Genomic DNA, 18,251 nt, shown 5'->3' with positions numbered 1-18,251 from the left:
GTCGCTGATTGGGCGGGAATGAGAACGAAGATGCTGCTTACTTAATCCAAGTCAGGCGATTTACACCTGAGGTCAATATGCACCCCCATCCCGAAAGTTACATCAACTCAATTCACTCAAGAGTGTGCGCTCAACAGACCCAGGTCCATGTCAAAGGAGGGTTTCCTGTTGCTTCACGACGAGGGCCGCCGCAGCCACATCTACTACTGCGTGCTGGGCGAAGGCAAGCTGCAGTTCTACAACAAACGTGACCGCGGCGTGATGGTCCGAGAGGTCGTCCTCTCACGCTCGAGACTCAAGGTACGAGGGATCCCGGACGTGGACGGCCGCGGTTGCCCCTACAGTTTCTCCGTCAGGCTACAGCGGTCAAGGATCCGAGACGGCAGGGTTCTGGTGTATGGTACTCCCGTGCTGCTGGTGATGAGCGCTCCAACATGGGGAGAGCGCAAGGCCTGGGGTAACGCCATCCACGCCTGGCAACGCAACTATTGGGGCGAACCTCAGCACAAGGCGCTGGGTCTGGCGCCCGACGAGCTGGAGGTGCTCTTTGAGACGCAGTTTAAAGCCTTGCAGATGGTGCTGCAGACTGCGGTGCCTGAGTCTATCAAGCAGGAGCGAGGGCGGCCAAAGAAACAGAGAGCCACGGCTGCGGCGGCAGCGGCTGCAACAGTGCCCAAGGTGCTGTTTGGGAGAGCACAGGCGGTGAAGAAGGTTGGCAATAAAGTGAGCAAGAAGTTGAGGGAGAAAGCGGTCACGTTCTCGCTACCGCCGATGGGGCTGAGCGTGTCCACATCTGTGCCGACGGTGTAATTGAGGGAGCGCTCGTGTCGGGGCTCTGGTAGAAAGGAAGTGGATGGATTTTTCTAATTTATACATGCTTTGTTAAAGTAAGATTGTGCTCGGGTCGTTCGTTACCAGTGCACGCAGTGGTATTTTCGCACTACTGTACAATTGTAACACTACCGGTACTAGGCGTAGGAGCGATCATGCGTGAGAAGAAGGCCGAATTAGAAAAGAGCGTGCTGGGGCTAGCTTAATTGTTGCTGGAAGAGAGATAGGCATCTTTTAAGAGCACTCATCGTTGGCCTTTGGTCGTCCAACTACCTATTGACAAGGAGTCTACAGTAGTGGTAACAAGGGGGACAGTATTTGCTAGCAAAATACCTTCAATTCCACACTGTCCACAATAAGCAAGTAGTATTAGGTCTCTTTATCCGACGTCTTAGCTTCCGCGTCTCGCTGTCTCTCCTGCTGCAGTGCCAACTGCAGGGCATTGTGGATCATGCGGCAGTCAGTCGTGTATGGGATCGAGTAGTCGACGAATGACCCTGTCACAACACAATAAAAGCAAAGTCACAGGTTAAATCTTCGCCAATAGGAGATCTCCTTCACACTTGAAACGAACCTAGAACGCCCAGTATGGCAAAGGGTTTGTAGGATTTCCGCTGGATGCTGAAGGGGATACCGACCAACACACCGGCAATGCAGCACTATTTACGCAGACAGCACTAAACAGGTTAGCTTCTAGGCCAGGACAGTAAGCTGCAAATATAGGTGAAATACCAGGATCTGTCGATTGATCATGCAGGACGTGAGCATCTGCTGGAGTTGGATCGAGTCCTCGTTGCCCTTCGGCTGCAAGCTCTCGTCGCTCTCCCGCTTAAGAAACATGGAGAACGAAGTATTTACAATTTCGTTGTGAGTCACACAATTGTTTTCATGTGCTCAACACCAAATACAAAAAAAGGACCGTAGATGACAGAAATTTTATCCCCTTTTTCATTTGTATGGCGCGGATTTTGTCATCTATGGTGCTACAATTTCAAATACCTACATGTACCGGTTTCTCTAACACGGATACGTTCTGTAGCATGACGATCGTCAGTGCGTGGCCTGGCTTCACGAAAACCGGGCCTCATTGTGGTCTCCATTAAGATGCAACTGGCACAAACACTTAATCATAACGTGCAGAACACGTCACAGCCTCGAGCTGTCATCCCAGTATACGAACCGATTGCCAAGCTTGAAGCATCATTGTGGAAATGCCGCACTGTGGGGATGTATCTATTGAATCACAGAAGATGTTTATAGAGAAGTCGATACGAGGCTCTATCAGATATTACGACGTCTGTGAGTTGGATGCTGCTGCGACTATCGAAGAAGACGCATCAACGGAAAGTATTTTGCGAGAACATGGAAGCGTGTCATTCCAAGTTCCGATCGTTCGATATCAAGGCCATCTCGGTCGTGTTCTCCAAGCTCGAAGAAATCATGATGGCCGACGCCGACACAGGATTCTTTGTGAGTCCGGCGATTTTGTGGGAGTCGGAGAAGTACAAAGCCACAGGCACGTTGCTCATGAACGACCGCATCGCACACGAAATCTACTTTATGGCCGAACGCGCTGTTGGGTCTGGAAACATTTTCTGTCAGCACCGATACATGTCGAGCTTTTATCCTGCGCCGTTCCGCTCCATTTCTACGCTTGAGCGTGATAAGACTACACTACCGAACCCTTCTCCTGCCAAGCTGAAATTTGAGCCTAGTGATCATTTACTCAACAACCACTCATGGAATCTCCGTACAGGGCATCAGGATTCCCCAATCATGTTTTGGAACAAGAAGAAGAAGCAACGCGCTACGCCAATTCTAGGGTCGTTCAAGTCGCTCAGTGATATCGGACCACCTCCATCTTACGGTGACAAGGAGCTGCCGCAGAGTTGGTGGAGGCTCAGTATTCTTTCTCGGATCAGCTGTCGGTACGGATTATCGAAAAACGGCGAGAAGAACTCGACACTTTGCGGCGATGTGGCTCAGGTTTTCCCCATCAAACAAGCGAACGAGAACGATGTGCCGTTGTTTTACCTGAACAGCGACTGAGTCTTGCATTTCAAGCCGGAACTTCAACCGGTGTATTACATGAAGGCTCGAATGGCTGACGTGTACCTTGGAGCCTTTGGTGAACGTCGGATGGAATGCCCGTTTGAGATGACTGGAGCTCAGTTTATCTGCAGCTGAAGCGAGGCACCTCAGAGGACGCCAGCGGTTGCATGAATGATTTCGTGATTATGTGGGAGAAAGTCGCTCAGGACTGCACAAGTGACCCACAGACTAAGGAAAGCAGGAATACCGCTACCGATGGGGTCGTAGACGAGCAGATGCACGAAATGAGAGAAGCTTATCGACAAGTTATCATCCCAAACGTGTAAGTCGAACAGAAAGAGATCTACTGTAGACGCATTTATTGGTTTATGTGTACTTCCAACTTCTTCCGGCCCTTCGTCGAGAACAGACCAGCGCGAGTGTTGCGTTTGCTTAATACGCGTACTGTGTCTTCACGGCCAGTTGGTAACTCGAGGGCGAGATGACAAACGCCGCCTCGACGTCTCGAGCGTTTTCTTGTTCCACTTTTGCTGATGCAATTACCAGTTTCCCAAAAATGAAAATGTGTCGGGTGCACCAGACAACGATCACGATCGAGTTGAGACCAATGAACGCGTTTGCAACACGATACAAACCAAGCACCGATAACGTTGACATCGGGAGAAAAGCAAACGCCAACGCTAAATTGGCAAGCTTGATGAAAGTGATTGCGTAGGTAGCACGCTTAACGAGTAAAGTTCCATTCGGGAACGGCTTGATCAAACAGACTGCCACAAGAAACATCACGTGGAGTGTAACTAGCAACACAAGTAGCACCATACTGTCGTCCAGGATACCCAAGCAAAGGCCCACGCAAAGCTGTTGAAAGATTACCAGCAAGAAGAAGAGACGGCCACCGTATCTGTAGTCGGCGTAGAATGCGCCCCAGAGAGCACGTGAGCGAAGTCTCCGTAAGTCGCGCTCCGTACTGTCCGCGCTACCACGCCAGCGACTCCACAAATGACCAGGATAATTACCAAGAATGCGACCACAAGAGACCACAGCTCCAACATACTCGACTTGAATTCCATGGACACTTCAAAGGACACCGTCATGGTCAGAGGGAGAAGAGAGAAGAACCAGACCAACGGTAGCAGACCAAGGCAGCGCCAGATCACACCTCTGCGTGCCTTTTCCCCGATATGTTCACGCCACTTGTTGTACAGCGTTGCTCCAAGTAAAACTCCAACAAAGAAGCCAACGATAAGCGCGAAGCCAGAGATCGTCTCGAACATTAAATCCATCTCACTTGTTCCGATGCGGTCTCCGTATCCCACAAGACTTCCGAGGATAATAGTTGTAAGGCGACGTCCAGACGCAGACGAATTGTCTTCAGAGCGATAAACGAGGAGATTGGCCCACGAGAAGAGATCCGTGAACTCCCACAAGAAAAACGGCGTTTTCAGAAGTGTCAGTGCTGAGATCGCAGCGATCTGTTGGATATATTGAACGTACATGGCGAATTCCCACGTGTTGGGAGTCCACACGGATCCAGAAGGAAAATGACGAGCAAGTCCCTTGTTGAGCACTTCAAAGTGGAAAGCCAACAGCAAACCTACCGAAACTATGGTCGCCGAACAGACTGAAAAGCGCAGGGTGTTATGGAAACCAGAGCTAGCTGCGAACAGTCCAGACTGAGCTTCTGCCTGCCATCCACGCTTCTTGCCTCCAATGACGAGCGGTGAACTTCCATCCCCACCCTCCGCAAAAATGCTGCTGCCACCTCCGCCGTCAATACCGGCGAGCATCGGATCTCCACGTACGTATTGCTTCCCTTCCTCTGCGGCTGCATCCAAACTCTGTATCGATAAGGCTTTGATTTTGGAGGCGCGTTTGTCGTGTTCCTCGTTAGTTATCGTGTCTTGTGCGCCAATTGCTGGGGTTCCCAGCGTTCTGCTTCACAGATGCGGTACCCACTAACGCCAAAGTCCCTTTACCTCCTGGTACACGTCGCGAATTTTGTGAAGTCGTCGAACCTGCTTCGACAATACCAATCGGCCTCTCCTTGCTAGCACTTTCGCCGTTGCCGCTCGAGTTTTCCTTGCCTTTGCCATTGCCTTTGCCATTGCCGTTGCCGTTGTTCGACTTGCCAGGACTGCTCTCGCCGGAAGCGGACGATGCCAACGTTACGATGTTGCCATCCGCGTTGCCGTTCTCGTTGCCTTTGCCGTTGTCGTTCGATTTATCCTTCCCAGCACCATTGCCTTTGCCATTGTCTTTGCCATTGCCGTTGCCGTTGTTCGACTTGCCAGGACTGCTCTCGCCGGAAGCGGACGATGCCAACGTTACGATGTTGCCATCCGCGTTGCCGTTCTTGTTGCCTTTGCCGTTGCCGCTCGATTTATCCTTGCCAGCACCGTTTCCATTGCCGTTGCCGTTGTTCGACTTGCCAGGTCTGCTCTCGGTCTCGCCGGAAGAGGACGATGCCAACGTTGCGATGTTGCCATCCGCGTTGCCGTTCTCGTTGCCCTTGCCGTTGTCGTTCGATTTATCCTTCCCAGCACCATTGACATTGCCTTTGCCATTGCCGTTGCCGTTGTTCGACTTGCCAGGACTGCTCTCGCTGGAAGCGAACGATGCCAACGTTGCGATGTTGCCATCCGCGTTGCCGTTCTCGTTGCCTTTGCCGTTGCCGCTCGGTGTATCCTTGCCAGCACCATTGCCTTTGCCATTGCCGTTGCCGCTCGGTGTATCCTTGCCAGCACCATTGCTTTGCCATTGCCGTTGCCGCTCGGTGTATCCTTGCCAGCACCATTGCCTTTGCCATTGCCGTTGCCGCTCGGTGTATCCTTGCCAGCACCATTGCCTTTGCCATTGCCGTTGCCGCTCGGTGTATCCTTGCCAGCACCATTGCTTTGCCATTGCCGTTGCCGCTCGGTGTATCCTTGCCAGCACCATTGCCTTTGCCATTGCCGTTGCCGCTCGGTGTATCCTTGCCAGCACCATTGCCTTTGCCATTGCCGTTGCCGCTCGGTGTATCCTTGCCAGCACCATTGCCTTTGCCATTGCCGTTGCCGTTGTTCGACTTGCCCGGACTGCTATCAGTCACAGCTGTGCCATCCCACGAGTCGTGTGCACGGCCATTCTTACTTGTGTTAATATTGCTGCTAACATTGTTGCCACCACCAATAACTTCGTGTGTTCTCTGATCCGTAGCCTCTAGGCTCTTCCCACTATCTGGGGAACGATTAGTACTGGAATCGTTCTTTGAGAAGCTTGTAAAAGAATTAATGTCGTCTCTCGAACTAACTTGCGAGTGGTTTTGTGCGCTTGAAGTCTCTGTTGAAAAAGCGGGCGTAGTTGCGGGTATCTTCGTCTTGCTCTCCTCTAGGTTGGAGCTCGACTCATTTGGTGTAATGTCAGTTGATATTTCAGATAGAGCGAATACAGTGGATAATTCTTCCTTTTGTGAGTCTTCACCACGCGTCTTCTTGGTTGACATGGGTGCTGCAGTAGGTGAAGTGGCATCAGTCAAACTGTAGATGCTGCGGCTTCTGTTTCAGAACTTGTTTGCTGTTCCTCGTCGCCACTGACAGAACTTTCCCCGTTGAGCTTCTTGGTTTTTGCTTCCGCTACTTTAATGATACCAGCTATTGCGCTGCTTGAGGGCGATGGAGCTTTCACTTTGTCATTCAAGCTTGTCAATCCACGAGAAGGTGCAGGTCTTAACCGCTGTAGTTGTGCATCCAACCCTTTAGTCGGCCACTCAATCACGCTTTCGTCTGCTTGTGTGCGTCGTTCAAGACCGTTGACGACAATAGAAAGCATCGTCACTACTGCCAGACATCTCAGCACAATACACGTTCTTCCTGTGGACATCTCCATCGAAACCACAGTTTTCGTCACTGGCACGACAAAACGGAAAGTGAGAGAGCGCTCTGCAGTCCGCAAAGCTGTTCGTCAGGGACATTTATCGATAGCTGTGCTCCCACTTGCGTCACCACGAGACCATTAGGCCACTAGTATTTTGGAAAAAAGAGACGCTATTACCTTCCAGCGATTCCTTCGCAATGAGTTTGCACTGGACCGAAGTCTTCTGAAATCAAGGCCTGGTGCCAGTTTGTAGTCGACGAAGATCGAGTCAGCAGACGACAAAACGTGGAGGCATCGGCACTTCTCCTAGCTGCTCAGAGACTGCGTTGTGCCCTTCCAGCTTGGAAACAATTCTTTAATTGACAATCTCGAGTTATCGCTTGCGTCTAAAGAGCTCTACAATGGCAGCCTCCAGTTTCAATCCCAGAAAGCGTCTTCCTCGTTGCTTTGTTGCATGTCGCTCATGGAGCGTAAGCGCGTGAGATCTCTCGCTTGTGCCAATGACAGTCGCTCGATAAAGTTGGCGCTGAAAGAAGGGATGGACTTCCGCCTTCCTGTCGACAGCAACCTTTTCCCGTTGCCCACAACTGAGCCAACTCGCTCGGACCTGCCGGTGGGTCCTTTGTTCCCTAGCGTTTCCAAGTGGTCACCGAAGCATGCCTTGAGTACTGCCGCCTGGGCAACACAACGTAAACTTAACTTCTTTATCTTGAGTATTTGGGTCGGTCGGCGATTCATCTTGGACATTTTCTGGATATTCTGCGCCGTCTGCAAGCGCGACTCACTGATGCGACGCACAGCAAGGAAGAAAGTGGGGAACCTGTCGACGATCGTCTCGAAGTCGTCTTTACTCAGATACATGAGCTCACACACACGTTCAGCCTTGACTTCGGCTGTCGTCGGTTCTCCCGTAAGAAGAGACGTCTCTCCGAAGAACGAGCCTTCACCGAGATTCCCTAACGGAACGCTCTCCTCCAGGCCGGGAACACAGAGCGACACTTGTCCGGTCTTGATAAAATAAAACTCCTTTGCGACTTCGCCGTACACGATGATAACCTCCCCAGGCATCGCAACAATTGGAACTAAGCACTGAATAATAGACACCACACCTGCATGGGACAGCGCTCGGAAAAGCGGCACTTTACGCACAAACTCCGAGTGCAAGTTCAGCTTGAGCAGAAGTTTGAGTCGATCCGGTAAGTCTGCAAACAAATTCTCCGTCGGATCCTGTAGACGCGTGGTCAGCGCGTAGTCGTAATATCGTCGGATCTTGTTCTGCAAGACGAGAGGCACTTTCTTGAAGCGCAAGTAGTCGTTGATGGAGTCCATGTGGTTCTTTCGAGCGATCTCTTCCTTGTCTAGGTTGGCTAGCAGATTGGCTGCACTGCCGATGATACTGGCGTTGATTACGATCCCCACAAAGAGCATCACTGACGTGAAGAGCTTTTCGATGGGAGTGATGGGGTTTACATCGTTTGCTGTCGTCACCATCATGGCAAAGTAGAAGGCGTCCACGTACTGCTGTCCAAGCGAGTCGCTATTGCGTATGTCGTGAGTGGGGGCCCAGGTTGTGTCGACGGACTGGTTCAAGCTGATGTAGTAGTACGTACACGCGATCAGATGCTGTGAGACGAGGAAGATAACCGTGAGCTTCAGCATCCGAAGCATCGATGGGTTCATTGAGCGGTCGATATGCCCAGATACCGTGCGAACGAGACCCGAGTCGGATATTTTGGCTACACGAGCGACTTTGAGAATCTTCGAGAGCGTCAGAAGTCCATTCGTCGTTCCTACCAATGAAGATGGGAAGCTACTTACAGCATCGACGAGAAACCAGCTCTGCAGATAACTCCGACGGATTTTATCCAGGTCCTTGATTTCCTCACCCGTTGCGTCGTCTTCGTAGCTCGTGAAGAAGTTGAGGACCATTTCAATGAGATAAATCACATCCACCACCACATCGAGAGCGTAATTCAAGCCCGAAGATTGCACGTCGAAGCCCACTTTGATCGGTGTCATGACGATCACGTACGCGATGGACGCAGTGAGTACAAAGTCCCACCATTGGCGGAACGTTGAGTGGATCGAGATCGTGTACTGGTGCGCCTTCCGCTTTTGGTTTTGAGCCAGTTGACTTGTATTTAGCACCATCACTTCGCTGTCCACAAGTTCAGCAACTCTGGCCGAGCGTTCGTCATCCAGTTTGATCTGTGACGCCTTGTCAAACATTCGCGACACAGTCTGCTTGAACTTGGACACGTCCCCCTTGATCGAAGCGGTGACACTACTGCGTCGTCTGCTATCGAGACGACTATTCCGATGCGTTTTGATGCTTGGACGCTTAATCTCGGGACGAGTACCGTCTGGGGCGTCAAACATCACGGAGCTTAGACGTTCAACGAGCGACTTTCGCGTTGATTTCCGACGAAAGCTGGCATCTGCGCCCTTGACATTATTCGCATCAGAGAGATCCCCACTGCCGATTGGCTGCAACTTGCTCTCGATCTGAGGATGCACTTTTCTCGAGTTGCCGGGTGTAGCAGACCCTGCACTAGCATTTAATGAAGTGACGATATCTTGACTGGCCCCGTTGGATCCATTGGACGTATCCGATGCCAAGGCGGTGCGAGCTTGTTTCTCCAAATAACCCATGATCTGCTTCTGACTCCGGGACGGTCGACGTGGTGACGTCGCCTTGAATGATTTGAGAGTGGCGTTGGCATTAATAAGAGTGTCCAGCTGCTCCACTTGACGCAGCACGTCGTCCCCCACTGGTTCCACCTCTAATATTCGTTTAACGAGAGGTCCCTTCCTCAGCGGATGCATCTGTGGTTGAAAACTCCGTATCGGCTTCTCCACTGGCTTTGATGATACTTGGGCATCCTGAGCACTAAAGTCTTCTGCTATAACCGGTATAGTTATCGTAGGTGGGGTAGCAATCGGTGGAATTGACGATGGTACATCTGTGAGCATCCGCGGTGTGGCTTCGGTAGAATGATCGCTGGATGCAGCATCATGTTCCCTCTGTATTTCGTTCATGACGGTTCCTCTCGATGATTCTAGTCCAACACCAGTGCAGTCAACGAGTGGGCAGACGTACTCAGTGAACACAATCAATAGGAAGAGCTGCCTGCACCCCTGCGCATTATCTTGGAAGCTAAATGCGTTTGATTTTTTGCATCAATTCTCTACGAGAACAAAGTTAGTCACAAGTGGCCGAATTCCGAAATAAATCCGTGGCGATGTGGCTGTAACGGACACATGCAGTTCAGTGAACAATATCAAGCGCATTCTTCCCATGGGAAACTGAACTCTCCTATCTCTGCTCTTGACTCTCTCGGTCCCTGTATGATTTACAGCATGCCATGAAATGACTCAATTGCTCGGGCAAGTGGTTACGTGCCATTACGTCAAGAAAACAAGATCAGTCAGAGTCAAAATCGGAGTCGGAGTCGTCGTATCTCTTTATGGGAGGCGGCGGTAGCCCTCCCGCAGGCCGCGCAGGTGGCGGTGGTGGTAATCCGGGAGGAAGAGGGGGCTGGTCCGATCCTGCCGGCGGGGCTACTGGAGCTGCACCAGTGGCATTAAAAGATGGACCTTCCGGATCCATGCTGAAATCAACGCAACCAATTGTTAGACCTCAAACTTCACAATTACAGCTGTCGTGATCACGAACTTTAGAATGTCGAGCGTAACCCCGTCCATCATGAGTTTGTGCTGAATGACGCCGTCCGGCATTCCCAACTTTCGCATTTTAAAGTATCTGCATGAAGAGATCGTCCGTTAGAAGGCGTTAGGAATTAACTGCAACACATTGCGACGTACTTGTCAAACGCCGGGTCATCTTTGAGTTTTATCACGCCCGAGGCGGCAGAGGCAGGTGGTGTATCATCGACGTCAAATTCTTCAATGTCGTCGTCACTGGAGCTCTCCATCTCGCTGGCAGGCGGAGCTGGACGGCCACTCGAAGACGGAGGTGGCGGTGGAGGAGGGCCAGGCGGGCCATCACCGAACAGTGAGGCTGGTCCACCAACTGACGACTGCAAACAATCGAATTATAAACGTCACTACCCTTTAATAACATCAAGAAAAACTCCGAATCAACGCACCGTGGGTGAAATCGGCGGCGGTGGCAAGGGGAACGGCATTCCGATATTCCCGGACGGTCGACGTTCAGCACTTCTAGGCTCCGACAGTGACGGTGGTGGGGGTGGAAGCTCCATACGCTCATCGTCCGAGTAATCACTCTCAGAGTCTGATGCCGGTGGAGGCGGCGCCATAATCGGCAGAATGGGTCCCGATGGCTCTGAGTCCATCGTTGGCGCCAACCCTCCGCTAGGCGACGGTCCTTCTGGGTCCATATTGAGAATGTTGGTGTCCATTCCGTCCATCAGCAGTTTGTGCTCGATCACCTGCTCCGGGATGCCCAGTCTGCGCATCGTAAAGTACTTGGCGTACACTGGGTCATCCTTCAACTTCAACACTGGAAGACCATCACTCTCCTTCACTTCAACTTGAGCTTCCTCATCGTCGTCATCAAAATCTTCCATCGACGAAGGCGGAGGAGGCGGCATCGATCCTGAAGGGGACGATGGAGGAGGAGGGGGGGGCAGTACTAAAGCACCCTCCATTCCGTCCATCGACGGCGGATGGGGAGGAGGTAAGACCCCCTCAATTAAAGCCCCTTCTACCTCTGGAGGGGGTGGAGGAGGTGGTAGTGGCGTCCCATTCGTCTCCATCGAGGGCAGGTCTTGGTCTGAAATGCCTAGATCCATCTGGTTCGTATTCAGGTTCAAATTCCCATCATCGCCATTCACTGCGGCATCTGAAACATTCAGATCTGGAATGCTGTTCAACTTGGCCTCTAAAATAGCCAATAGGATCTCCACTCTTGTGACGTTGTCCGATACGCGTGTGATTCGCTCCTCGCACTCGTGCGCAAAGTGGTTGAGGAATCGCGTGGTATTCGCCACAAAATTGTTGATCAGCAGCAAAGACTTGGCCGCAGGGATAGACGGAAGCTGCGACAGGTCCACGGGTAACTCAGCGTCCTCCTCGGGAGGTGGCGCAGCGGGCGAAGACGACGTCACCAGCGCCGACGAAGTTGACATGGGCGGCATGTCCGGGGAATTGAAGAATGAGCGAAGCAGCCAATCGGAAAACTAGATTTTACTGAATTGTTTTGTGACCAATCAGACACGGTTATTTTTTAGCTTACGGCTAGCTTCAAATGTCGCGATCTTTTCGAGATGGCTACATGATAACCTCCTAATACTAAAACGTTTGGAGTTCCGCAATGTGGATCAATCTTGTCGGTGGATGAGTCGGAACTCGCTGGTTGAAAGCGTAGTGCTATTTCTGGTGTGTTTTTCGCAACGGATGCAAAGAACTCCAACAGGACATTCTTCAAGAACCTACCCGTGTGCTCACGTCACTGCTGTGAACTTGACAGTGTCAATTCATCTTTGGTGATGGTGTGGCTGTTGCTCCTCGCCGTCCTTTCTGGTGAGCTCGTCATTGCAGGAAATTATCCTGTCGGGCCCAATCACTACCTGGGAACTTGCCTGGATTCGGCTTGGGTTGCGCAGATGGAAGCAGAGATGGCGGTCTCCAGTAAAGCCCGCGACTCCAATGGTCGTCTTCTAAATCCGTTCCTGCAATCAGCCCTCGAGTATCCCCGATACACGGTTTGTCATTTGCAAGAGTTCCTGGTCTCAATTTTAAAACTTCTAAGCCATCGTGGTGCTCGCATACAGGTCGATGATCAACGAACTTCTTCAGCAACAGCGTTTAGCGACAGCTGCATGCCCAAAGATAACGCTTTCTTTGGAGCTGACCAGGATGCGGACGGTAACAATCGGGGCCATGTGAACGGTACTCTCGTGTTGGACGTTGGTGACTGGGACACTCATTGGCTGTCGTCACTTGTTGTGGCAATTCTCGCCGAAGAAGTGGTGCGTGTATGCAACAGGCTGTTGCAATGGTTGGTTTAATATCTAGGCTGTGTATTTGCGTAGGTCGGCTACAAGGTCTCCATTAGTGTCGGTGGTGCAAGTGCAGACGTCACGCAACGCATGTCATCCGTCAAAACAGGTGTGTGCACTCCCACTCACTTGAATGCCGAGGTTTGGTCCTCCGGTACGATTTCAGGTCTGCGGGTCTACTTTAACGAAAGCTACCTAGTCGGTGGTATTGGGTATTTCGGCCTCTCTGGCTTGTACACCAATCACAAACTTGTACAAAACGGGGTCGCTGCAACACCATCATACTTCCCAGGTTTTTGGATGCACTACAAAATGAGCGATACTCTAATTGATCAGCTGGATGTGGTTTCATTTAAGAACGATGCAAACTTTTATCCCCCCGCGAAAGAATACTGCCCCGACGGAATTCTGGGGTGCGAGAACAATTGCTCAAAGTCGGAAGCGTGCACAAAACGGGAAAGTGCTGGCAATGGTGAAAAGTGCTTGGTTGTGGCCATGATGACTCCTTACTTTGATCAAGGTTATTTTCAAGCGGTGCTCTCCAACTTAGAGATTCCTGCGTACTTCTGCTTTATCGGTTATGGAGGAGTCAACAAATATGCAGCAGATGCAGTTGCAAATGGGAAACCAGTGCTTTTCTACCATTACGAGCCTGATATGTTCCATATAAGACACAAGGGAAAATTCGACCGGGTGTTTCTGCCACGAACCGACCCCGAACGCGTTAAGTTGTCGACAGGAGGCTACGGTGAGAATGGCTACGGTAAAAAGACAGATAACCCCGTGGATGTGGACTATCCGAGCCTTCAGCTCACCAGCTTCCATCGTCAAAAATCTCCCCGCAGGCTCACTGTTCTCCAAGCTCACACTCGCAGACGTGGACATCAATAGTCTCATGGCTGAGTATGTTGCTGTATCCAGTAACTCAGCTGAACCATCTCCGTATTTCCGTGCGGCATGCAACTGGGTGAAGGCAAACTACGACACGTGGAGTGAGTGGGTGGACCGCTTGCCATTGTGTACATTCGAAGAACACGTCGTGAGCCAAGTGATCGGCTGTGGCAATGATACCTCTGTGCGAGAAATCAAGTTTTCGTGGAAGTCTTCAAACCCAGGAAACGCGTCGTTGCCGTACAACTGCGACGGAGGCGTGTCTACTCTTCCGAATACGCTCGCCACAAGCCGCTCTTGTGATTGGATCTTTGAGAATCGACGCACGTGGACTGGTTGGATTGATCAAAAGCCTGAGTGCGACTCGAGCTTTTACCATTACTCAGTGTCAGAGTGTGCTTCCGATTCTCTCCGTACGGTTCAGTACGTTTGGAAGCTCCCAAACGCCTCACATCCTCAGTATTCTGCAGAATGCTCGGGTGGAGACAAGCTACCGGACACTCTCACCATTGATTGCGAGTATATGCCGACATCCTCACCTTCGTTTGCAGCCATGACAGTGTTCGCTGCCATCGTGGCATGTTTATTGGCTGTAGCCATTCTGCTAGTGGTCAAGAACCGCAACGCTCCGATCATCCGACGCTCGCAATACGAAATGCTACTGCTCATGATCTTTGGCGGATTCTTCACGACGGGGGCGGCTGTGGCTTATGCTGGGAAACCCACCAGAACACTCTGTGGAATCCGTCCGCTACTGGTTTGCATGGGGTTCACAACGATATTTGGCGCTCTCGTCATCAAATCTCTACGTGTCTACCGCGTTTTCATGAAAGCTGCCATGAAGCGAGTCAAGGTGACACTGTTTAAGATCCTAAAGATCCTCTCCATCTTCTACATCGGAGACAGCGTCATATTTGTAGCCTGGTACACTGCCGATTTCCCGGAACCGACCATCACAACGAAAGATGCTACGGAGTTTCGCGGTACCGTCGACCGAATCTCCTGCAGCTCGTCAAGCTTCATCTTTACGGCGCTACTTATCTTCTGGAAAGCTATCCTGCTCATGTTGGGACTCTACCTGTCGTTCCTCATCCGCAACGTGTCGGTGGATTTCCAGGAGTCTCCGTGGATTTTCGGTTCGGTGGTGGTTGTCCTCGTAGGCTGCCTCGTCATCATGCCGATGTCGTATATGGTTGACATGCGAGCGTCGACATACTACGTGTTTCTCGCGTGCTGTTTGCTCGTTTGCACGATTCTAATCATGTGTCTGATGCTGTTGCCAAAGCTTTTCCGTCTGAAAGAAGCCGCATCTTCTGCTTCCAGTGGTGCTAGTGGGGCTCGTAATTCGAAGAGTAGGGGCAGCCTGGTCGGAGCGAAAGCTCTTGCTACGGATAACTCGGAATCGGATAATGGCATCCGCGGTGACGTGCCTCGCAAGTTTTCACAGTATCAGGTGAGATCCCTGGTCAAGAACAGCAGCGCTAAGATCGACAAGAAAAACTCCTCTTTAGGAGAAAACGGAACCAACACGACAAATTGAGAATGCAGCGTCACACGACTTAGCTCGTATAAATCTAATTAGCTATTGGCACCTAGCTCTTAAGTTTGACGATAGTGGTTTCATCTTTATTGTTTTGCTTTGTTGTTGATTTTTGCTGTTGAAGTGTTATTGCATGAATTACTCGACTTGACGCTGTGTATGGATGGATGAACACTGCTCTTATTAGCAACGCACCTCGCAGTAAAGAAGCGAGATGCCCTTGCTCTCAAATCTAGTATTTTTAAGTACTTAAGAGCTACAGTAGCAGATATGCAATCAATAGGCGATGGTGCTAACAATGACGTTGGCTCTATCTATGTGTACTAAGAATGAGCTTTTACAACAAGTCTTGGATTTCAGTTCTAGTCACTGAGCGCTTGGATCAATTGTTTCGCCTGGGTGATTGTGCGCGGTTCAGTCTCCGCTTTTGGGATCAATTACATGTAGAGGTGGTGATCGTTTTGCCTCGATTCAGTCTGTGAAACATCATCATGCAGATCAGAAAGATTAGACAGTATGTCTCCCTTTCACTTGGTTCTTTTGGACTCTGTGAATACACTATCTCACGGTGTTGTTGGTTCCATGGTGTACATCAGAAGTTTTGCTTTATCTTGAAGTGGCCTTATTGTTGTTATTGCTGATGTTGTCTAGCGGTCTCACTTTGTATTGTGATAGCTTGTGTGGCACAACAGCAGGAACTTCATTATCCGTTTCCGAGTTATCCGTAGCAAGAGCTTTCGCTCCGACCAGGCTGCCCCTACTCTTCGAATTACGAGCCCCACTAGCACCACTGGAAGCAGAAGATGCGGCTTCTTTCAGACGGAAAAGCTTTGGCAACAGCATCAGACACATGATTAGAATCGTGCAAACGAGCAAACAGCACGCGAGAAACACGTAGTATGTCGACGCTCGCATGTCAACCATATACGACATCGGCATGATGACGAGGCAGCCTACGAGGACAACCACCACCGAACCGAAAATCCACGGAGACTCCTGGAAATCCACCGACACGTTGCGGATGAGGAACGACAGGTAGAGTCCCACCATGAGCAGGATAGCTTTCCAGAAGATAAGTAGCGCCGTAAAGATGAAGCTTGACGAGCTGCAGGAGATTCGGTCGACGGTACCGCGAAACTCCGTAGCATCTTTCGTTGTGATGGTCGGTTCCGGGAAATCGGCAGTGTACCAGGCTACAAATATGACGCTGTCTCCGATGTAGAAGATGGAGAGGATCTTTAGGATCTTAAACAGTGTCACCTTGACTCGCTTCATGGCAGCTTTCATGAAAACGCGGTAGACACGTAGAGATTTGATGACGAGAGCGCCAAATATCGTTGTGAATCCCATGCAAACCAGTAGCGGACGGATTCCACAGAGTGTTCTGGTGGGTTTCCCAGCATAAGCCACAGCCGCCCCCGTCGTGAAGAATCCGCCAAAGATCATGAGCAGTAGCATTTCGTATTGCGAGCGTCGGATGATCGGAGCGTTGCGGTTCTTGACCACTAGCAGAATGGCTACAGCCAATAAACATGCCACGATGGCAGCGAACACTGTCATGGCTGCAAACGAAGGTGAGGATGTCGGCATATACTCGCAATCAATGGTGAGAGTGTCCGGTAGCTTGTCTCCACCCGAGCATTCTGCAGAATACTGAGGATGTGAGGCGTTTGGGAGCTTCCAAACGTACTGAACCGTACGGAGAGAATCGGAAGCACACTCTGACACTGAGTAATGGTAAAAGCTCGAGTCGCACTCAGGCTTTTGATCAATCCAACCAGTCCACGTGCGTCGATTCTCAAAGATCCAATCACAAGAGCGGCTTGTGGCGAGCGTATTCGGAAGAGTAGACACGCCTCCGTCGCAGTTGTACGGCAACGACGCGTTTCCTGGGTTTGAAGACTTCCACGAAAACTTGATTTCTCGCACAGAGCTATCGTTGCCACAGCCGGTCACTTGGCTCACGACGTGTTCTTCGAATGTACACAATGGCAAGCGGTCCACCCACTCACTCCACGTGTCGTAGTTTGCCTTCACCCAGTTGCATGCCGCACGGAAATACGGAGATGGTTCAGCTGAGTTACTGGATACAGCAACATACTCAGACATCACACTGTTGATATCCGAGTCCGCGATTGTCAGCTTAGAGAACAGCGAGCCGGCAGGTTGATTCTTGACGACGGCAGCGTCTAGTTTGATGGGCTGAAGGTTTGGATAATCCACATCGATGGGGTTATTTGTCTTTTTACCGTAGCCATTCTCACCGTAGTCTCCTGTTGACGACTTAATACGTTCAGGGTCTGTACGTGGCAGAAATATTCGATCGAAAAGTCCCTTGTGAGTCACGTGGAATATTTCAGGCTCCCAGTGGATAAAGATCACTGGGGTTCCGCTCTGCGCCGCGTCGTGTGCGTATTGGTTCACTCCGTCGTATCCAATGAAGCAAAAGTAGGCAGCAATTCCGAGATTTGAGACCACAGCCTGGAAGTAGCCGCGATCGTTTCGAGGATACATCATAGCAACGACCAGACAGACTTTACCTGCACTTTCACGCTCTGTACAGGCCTCAGATTTCTCACAGTGATCCTTAGTAAGGATTCCTTACAGCCCATGACGCCATCCGGGCAGTAAGTTGAGGCTGGAGGGTAGTACTTTGAGGCCTTGAACGTGTCTACATTGAGCTGATTGATAAGAGCGTCAGTCAATTTGTAGTCCATCCAGAACCCTGGGTAGTATGGGGGCGTTGCTGCGGCCGCATCTAGCACAAATTTGTGAGTGGTGTACAGCCCCGTGCCGCCAAAGTATCCGACACCACCGATCAAATAGCTCTCGTTGAAGTAAGCTCGCAGCTTGGACATGGTGCTGGAGGGCCACGTTTCAATGTTGAAGTGGGTCGGAGTGCAAATTCCTGTCCTCACAGACGACATGCGCATTGTAATTTCTGCAGTTGGCCCGCCGTAATTCAGAGAGACCTTGTAGCCAATCTACAGTAATATAAAAGACGTAGGACCTTAGCGCATTGGTCCCTGCAAATGTTTATCTACTTACAACTTCTTCTGCAACAACAGCCGCCACCATTGAGGCCAGGACATGGGAGTCCC

At 50.9% G+C, this 18,251-nt stretch overlaps 8 protein-coding genes across 8 annotated transcripts; 3 read left to right on the top strand and 5 right to left on the bottom strand.

Moving 5' to 3' along the window:
- Window positions 1-126: 126 nt before the first annotated feature.
- On the top strand, window positions 127-891 carry PITG_06740 (uncharacterized protein; the record flags this gene model as incomplete). The annotated part of the gene is made up of 1 exon (XM_002904689.1): window positions 127-891. One exon carries the CDS (start codon window positions 148-150, stop codon window positions 808-810), a length of 663 nt encoding a protein of 220 aa, XP_002904735.1.
- A 287-nt stretch (window positions 892-1,178) lies between these two features.
- Window positions 1,179-1,671, bottom strand: PITG_06739 (uncharacterized protein; the record flags this gene model as incomplete). The annotated part of the gene is made up of 3 exons (XM_002904688.1): window positions 1,179-1,328; window positions 1,406-1,490; window positions 1,564-1,671. 3 exons carry the CDS (start codon window positions 1,669-1,671, stop codon window positions 1,201-1,203), a joined length of 321 nt encoding a protein of 106 aa, XP_002904734.1.
- A 371-nt stretch (window positions 1,672-2,042) lies between these two features.
- Window positions 2,043-3,209, top strand: PITG_06738 (uncharacterized protein; the record flags this gene model as incomplete). Its single annotated transcript, XM_002904687.1, has 4 exons — window positions 2,043-2,130; window positions 2,180-2,850; window positions 2,896-3,002; window positions 3,044-3,209. 4 exons carry the CDS (start codon window positions 2,043-2,045, stop codon window positions 3,207-3,209), a joined length of 1,032 nt encoding a protein of 343 aa, XP_002904733.1.
- A 354-nt stretch (window positions 3,210-3,563) lies between these two features.
- Window positions 3,564-4,670, bottom strand: PITG_06737 (uncharacterized protein; the record flags this gene model as incomplete). Its single annotated transcript, XM_002904686.1, has 3 exons — window positions 3,564-3,576; window positions 3,635-3,850; window positions 3,925-4,670. The coding sequence occupies 3 exons, from the start codon at window positions 4,668-4,670 to the stop codon at window positions 3,564-3,566; spliced, it is 975 nt and encodes a 324-aa protein (XP_002904732.1).
- A 2,760-nt stretch (window positions 4,671-7,430) lies between these two features.
- On the bottom strand, window positions 7,431-9,561 carry PITG_06736 (Voltage-gated Ion Channel (VIC) Superfamily; the record flags this gene model as incomplete). The annotated part of the gene is made up of 2 exons (XM_002904685.1): window positions 7,431-7,437; window positions 7,481-9,561. 2 exons carry the CDS (start codon window positions 9,559-9,561, stop codon window positions 7,431-7,433), a joined length of 2,088 nt encoding a protein of 695 aa, XP_002904731.1.
- A 598-nt stretch (window positions 9,562-10,159) lies between these two features.
- On the bottom strand, window positions 10,160-11,855 carry PITG_06735 (uncharacterized protein; the record flags this gene model as incomplete). The annotated part of the gene is made up of 4 exons (XM_002904684.1): window positions 10,160-10,346; window positions 10,412-10,498; window positions 10,561-10,775; window positions 10,845-11,855. 4 exons carry the CDS (start codon window positions 11,853-11,855, stop codon window positions 10,160-10,162), a joined length of 1,500 nt encoding a protein of 499 aa, XP_002904730.1.
- A 954-nt stretch (window positions 11,856-12,809) lies between these two features.
- Window positions 12,810-14,942, top strand: PITG_06734 (uncharacterized protein; the record flags this gene model as incomplete). The annotated part of the gene is made up of 3 exons (XM_002904683.1): window positions 12,810-13,545; window positions 13,649-14,873; window positions 14,915-14,942. The coding sequence occupies 3 exons, from the start codon at window positions 12,810-12,812 to the stop codon at window positions 14,940-14,942; spliced, it is 1,989 nt and encodes a 662-aa protein (XP_002904729.1).
- A 1,023-nt stretch (window positions 14,943-15,965) lies between these two features.
- PITG_06733 (uncharacterized protein) lies at window positions 15,966-18,077 on the bottom strand (the record flags this gene model as incomplete). The annotated part of the gene is made up of 3 exons (XM_002904682.1): window positions 15,966-15,978; window positions 16,079-17,736; window positions 17,826-18,077. The coding sequence occupies 3 exons, from the start codon at window positions 18,075-18,077 to the stop codon at window positions 15,966-15,968; spliced, it is 1,923 nt and encodes a 640-aa protein (XP_002904728.1).
- Window positions 18,078-18,251: the final 174 nt, after the last annotated feature.

The sequence above is a fragment of the Phytophthora infestans genome, genomic scaffold (assembly GCF_000142945.1).
Source record: "Phytophthora infestans T30-4 supercont1.10 genomic scaffold, whole genome shotgun sequence".
Classification (NCBI taxonomy): domain Eukaryota; phylum Oomycota; class Peronosporomycetes; order Peronosporales; family Peronosporaceae; genus Phytophthora; species Phytophthora infestans.
This window is presented reverse-complemented; position numbering and strand designations above follow the sequence as displayed.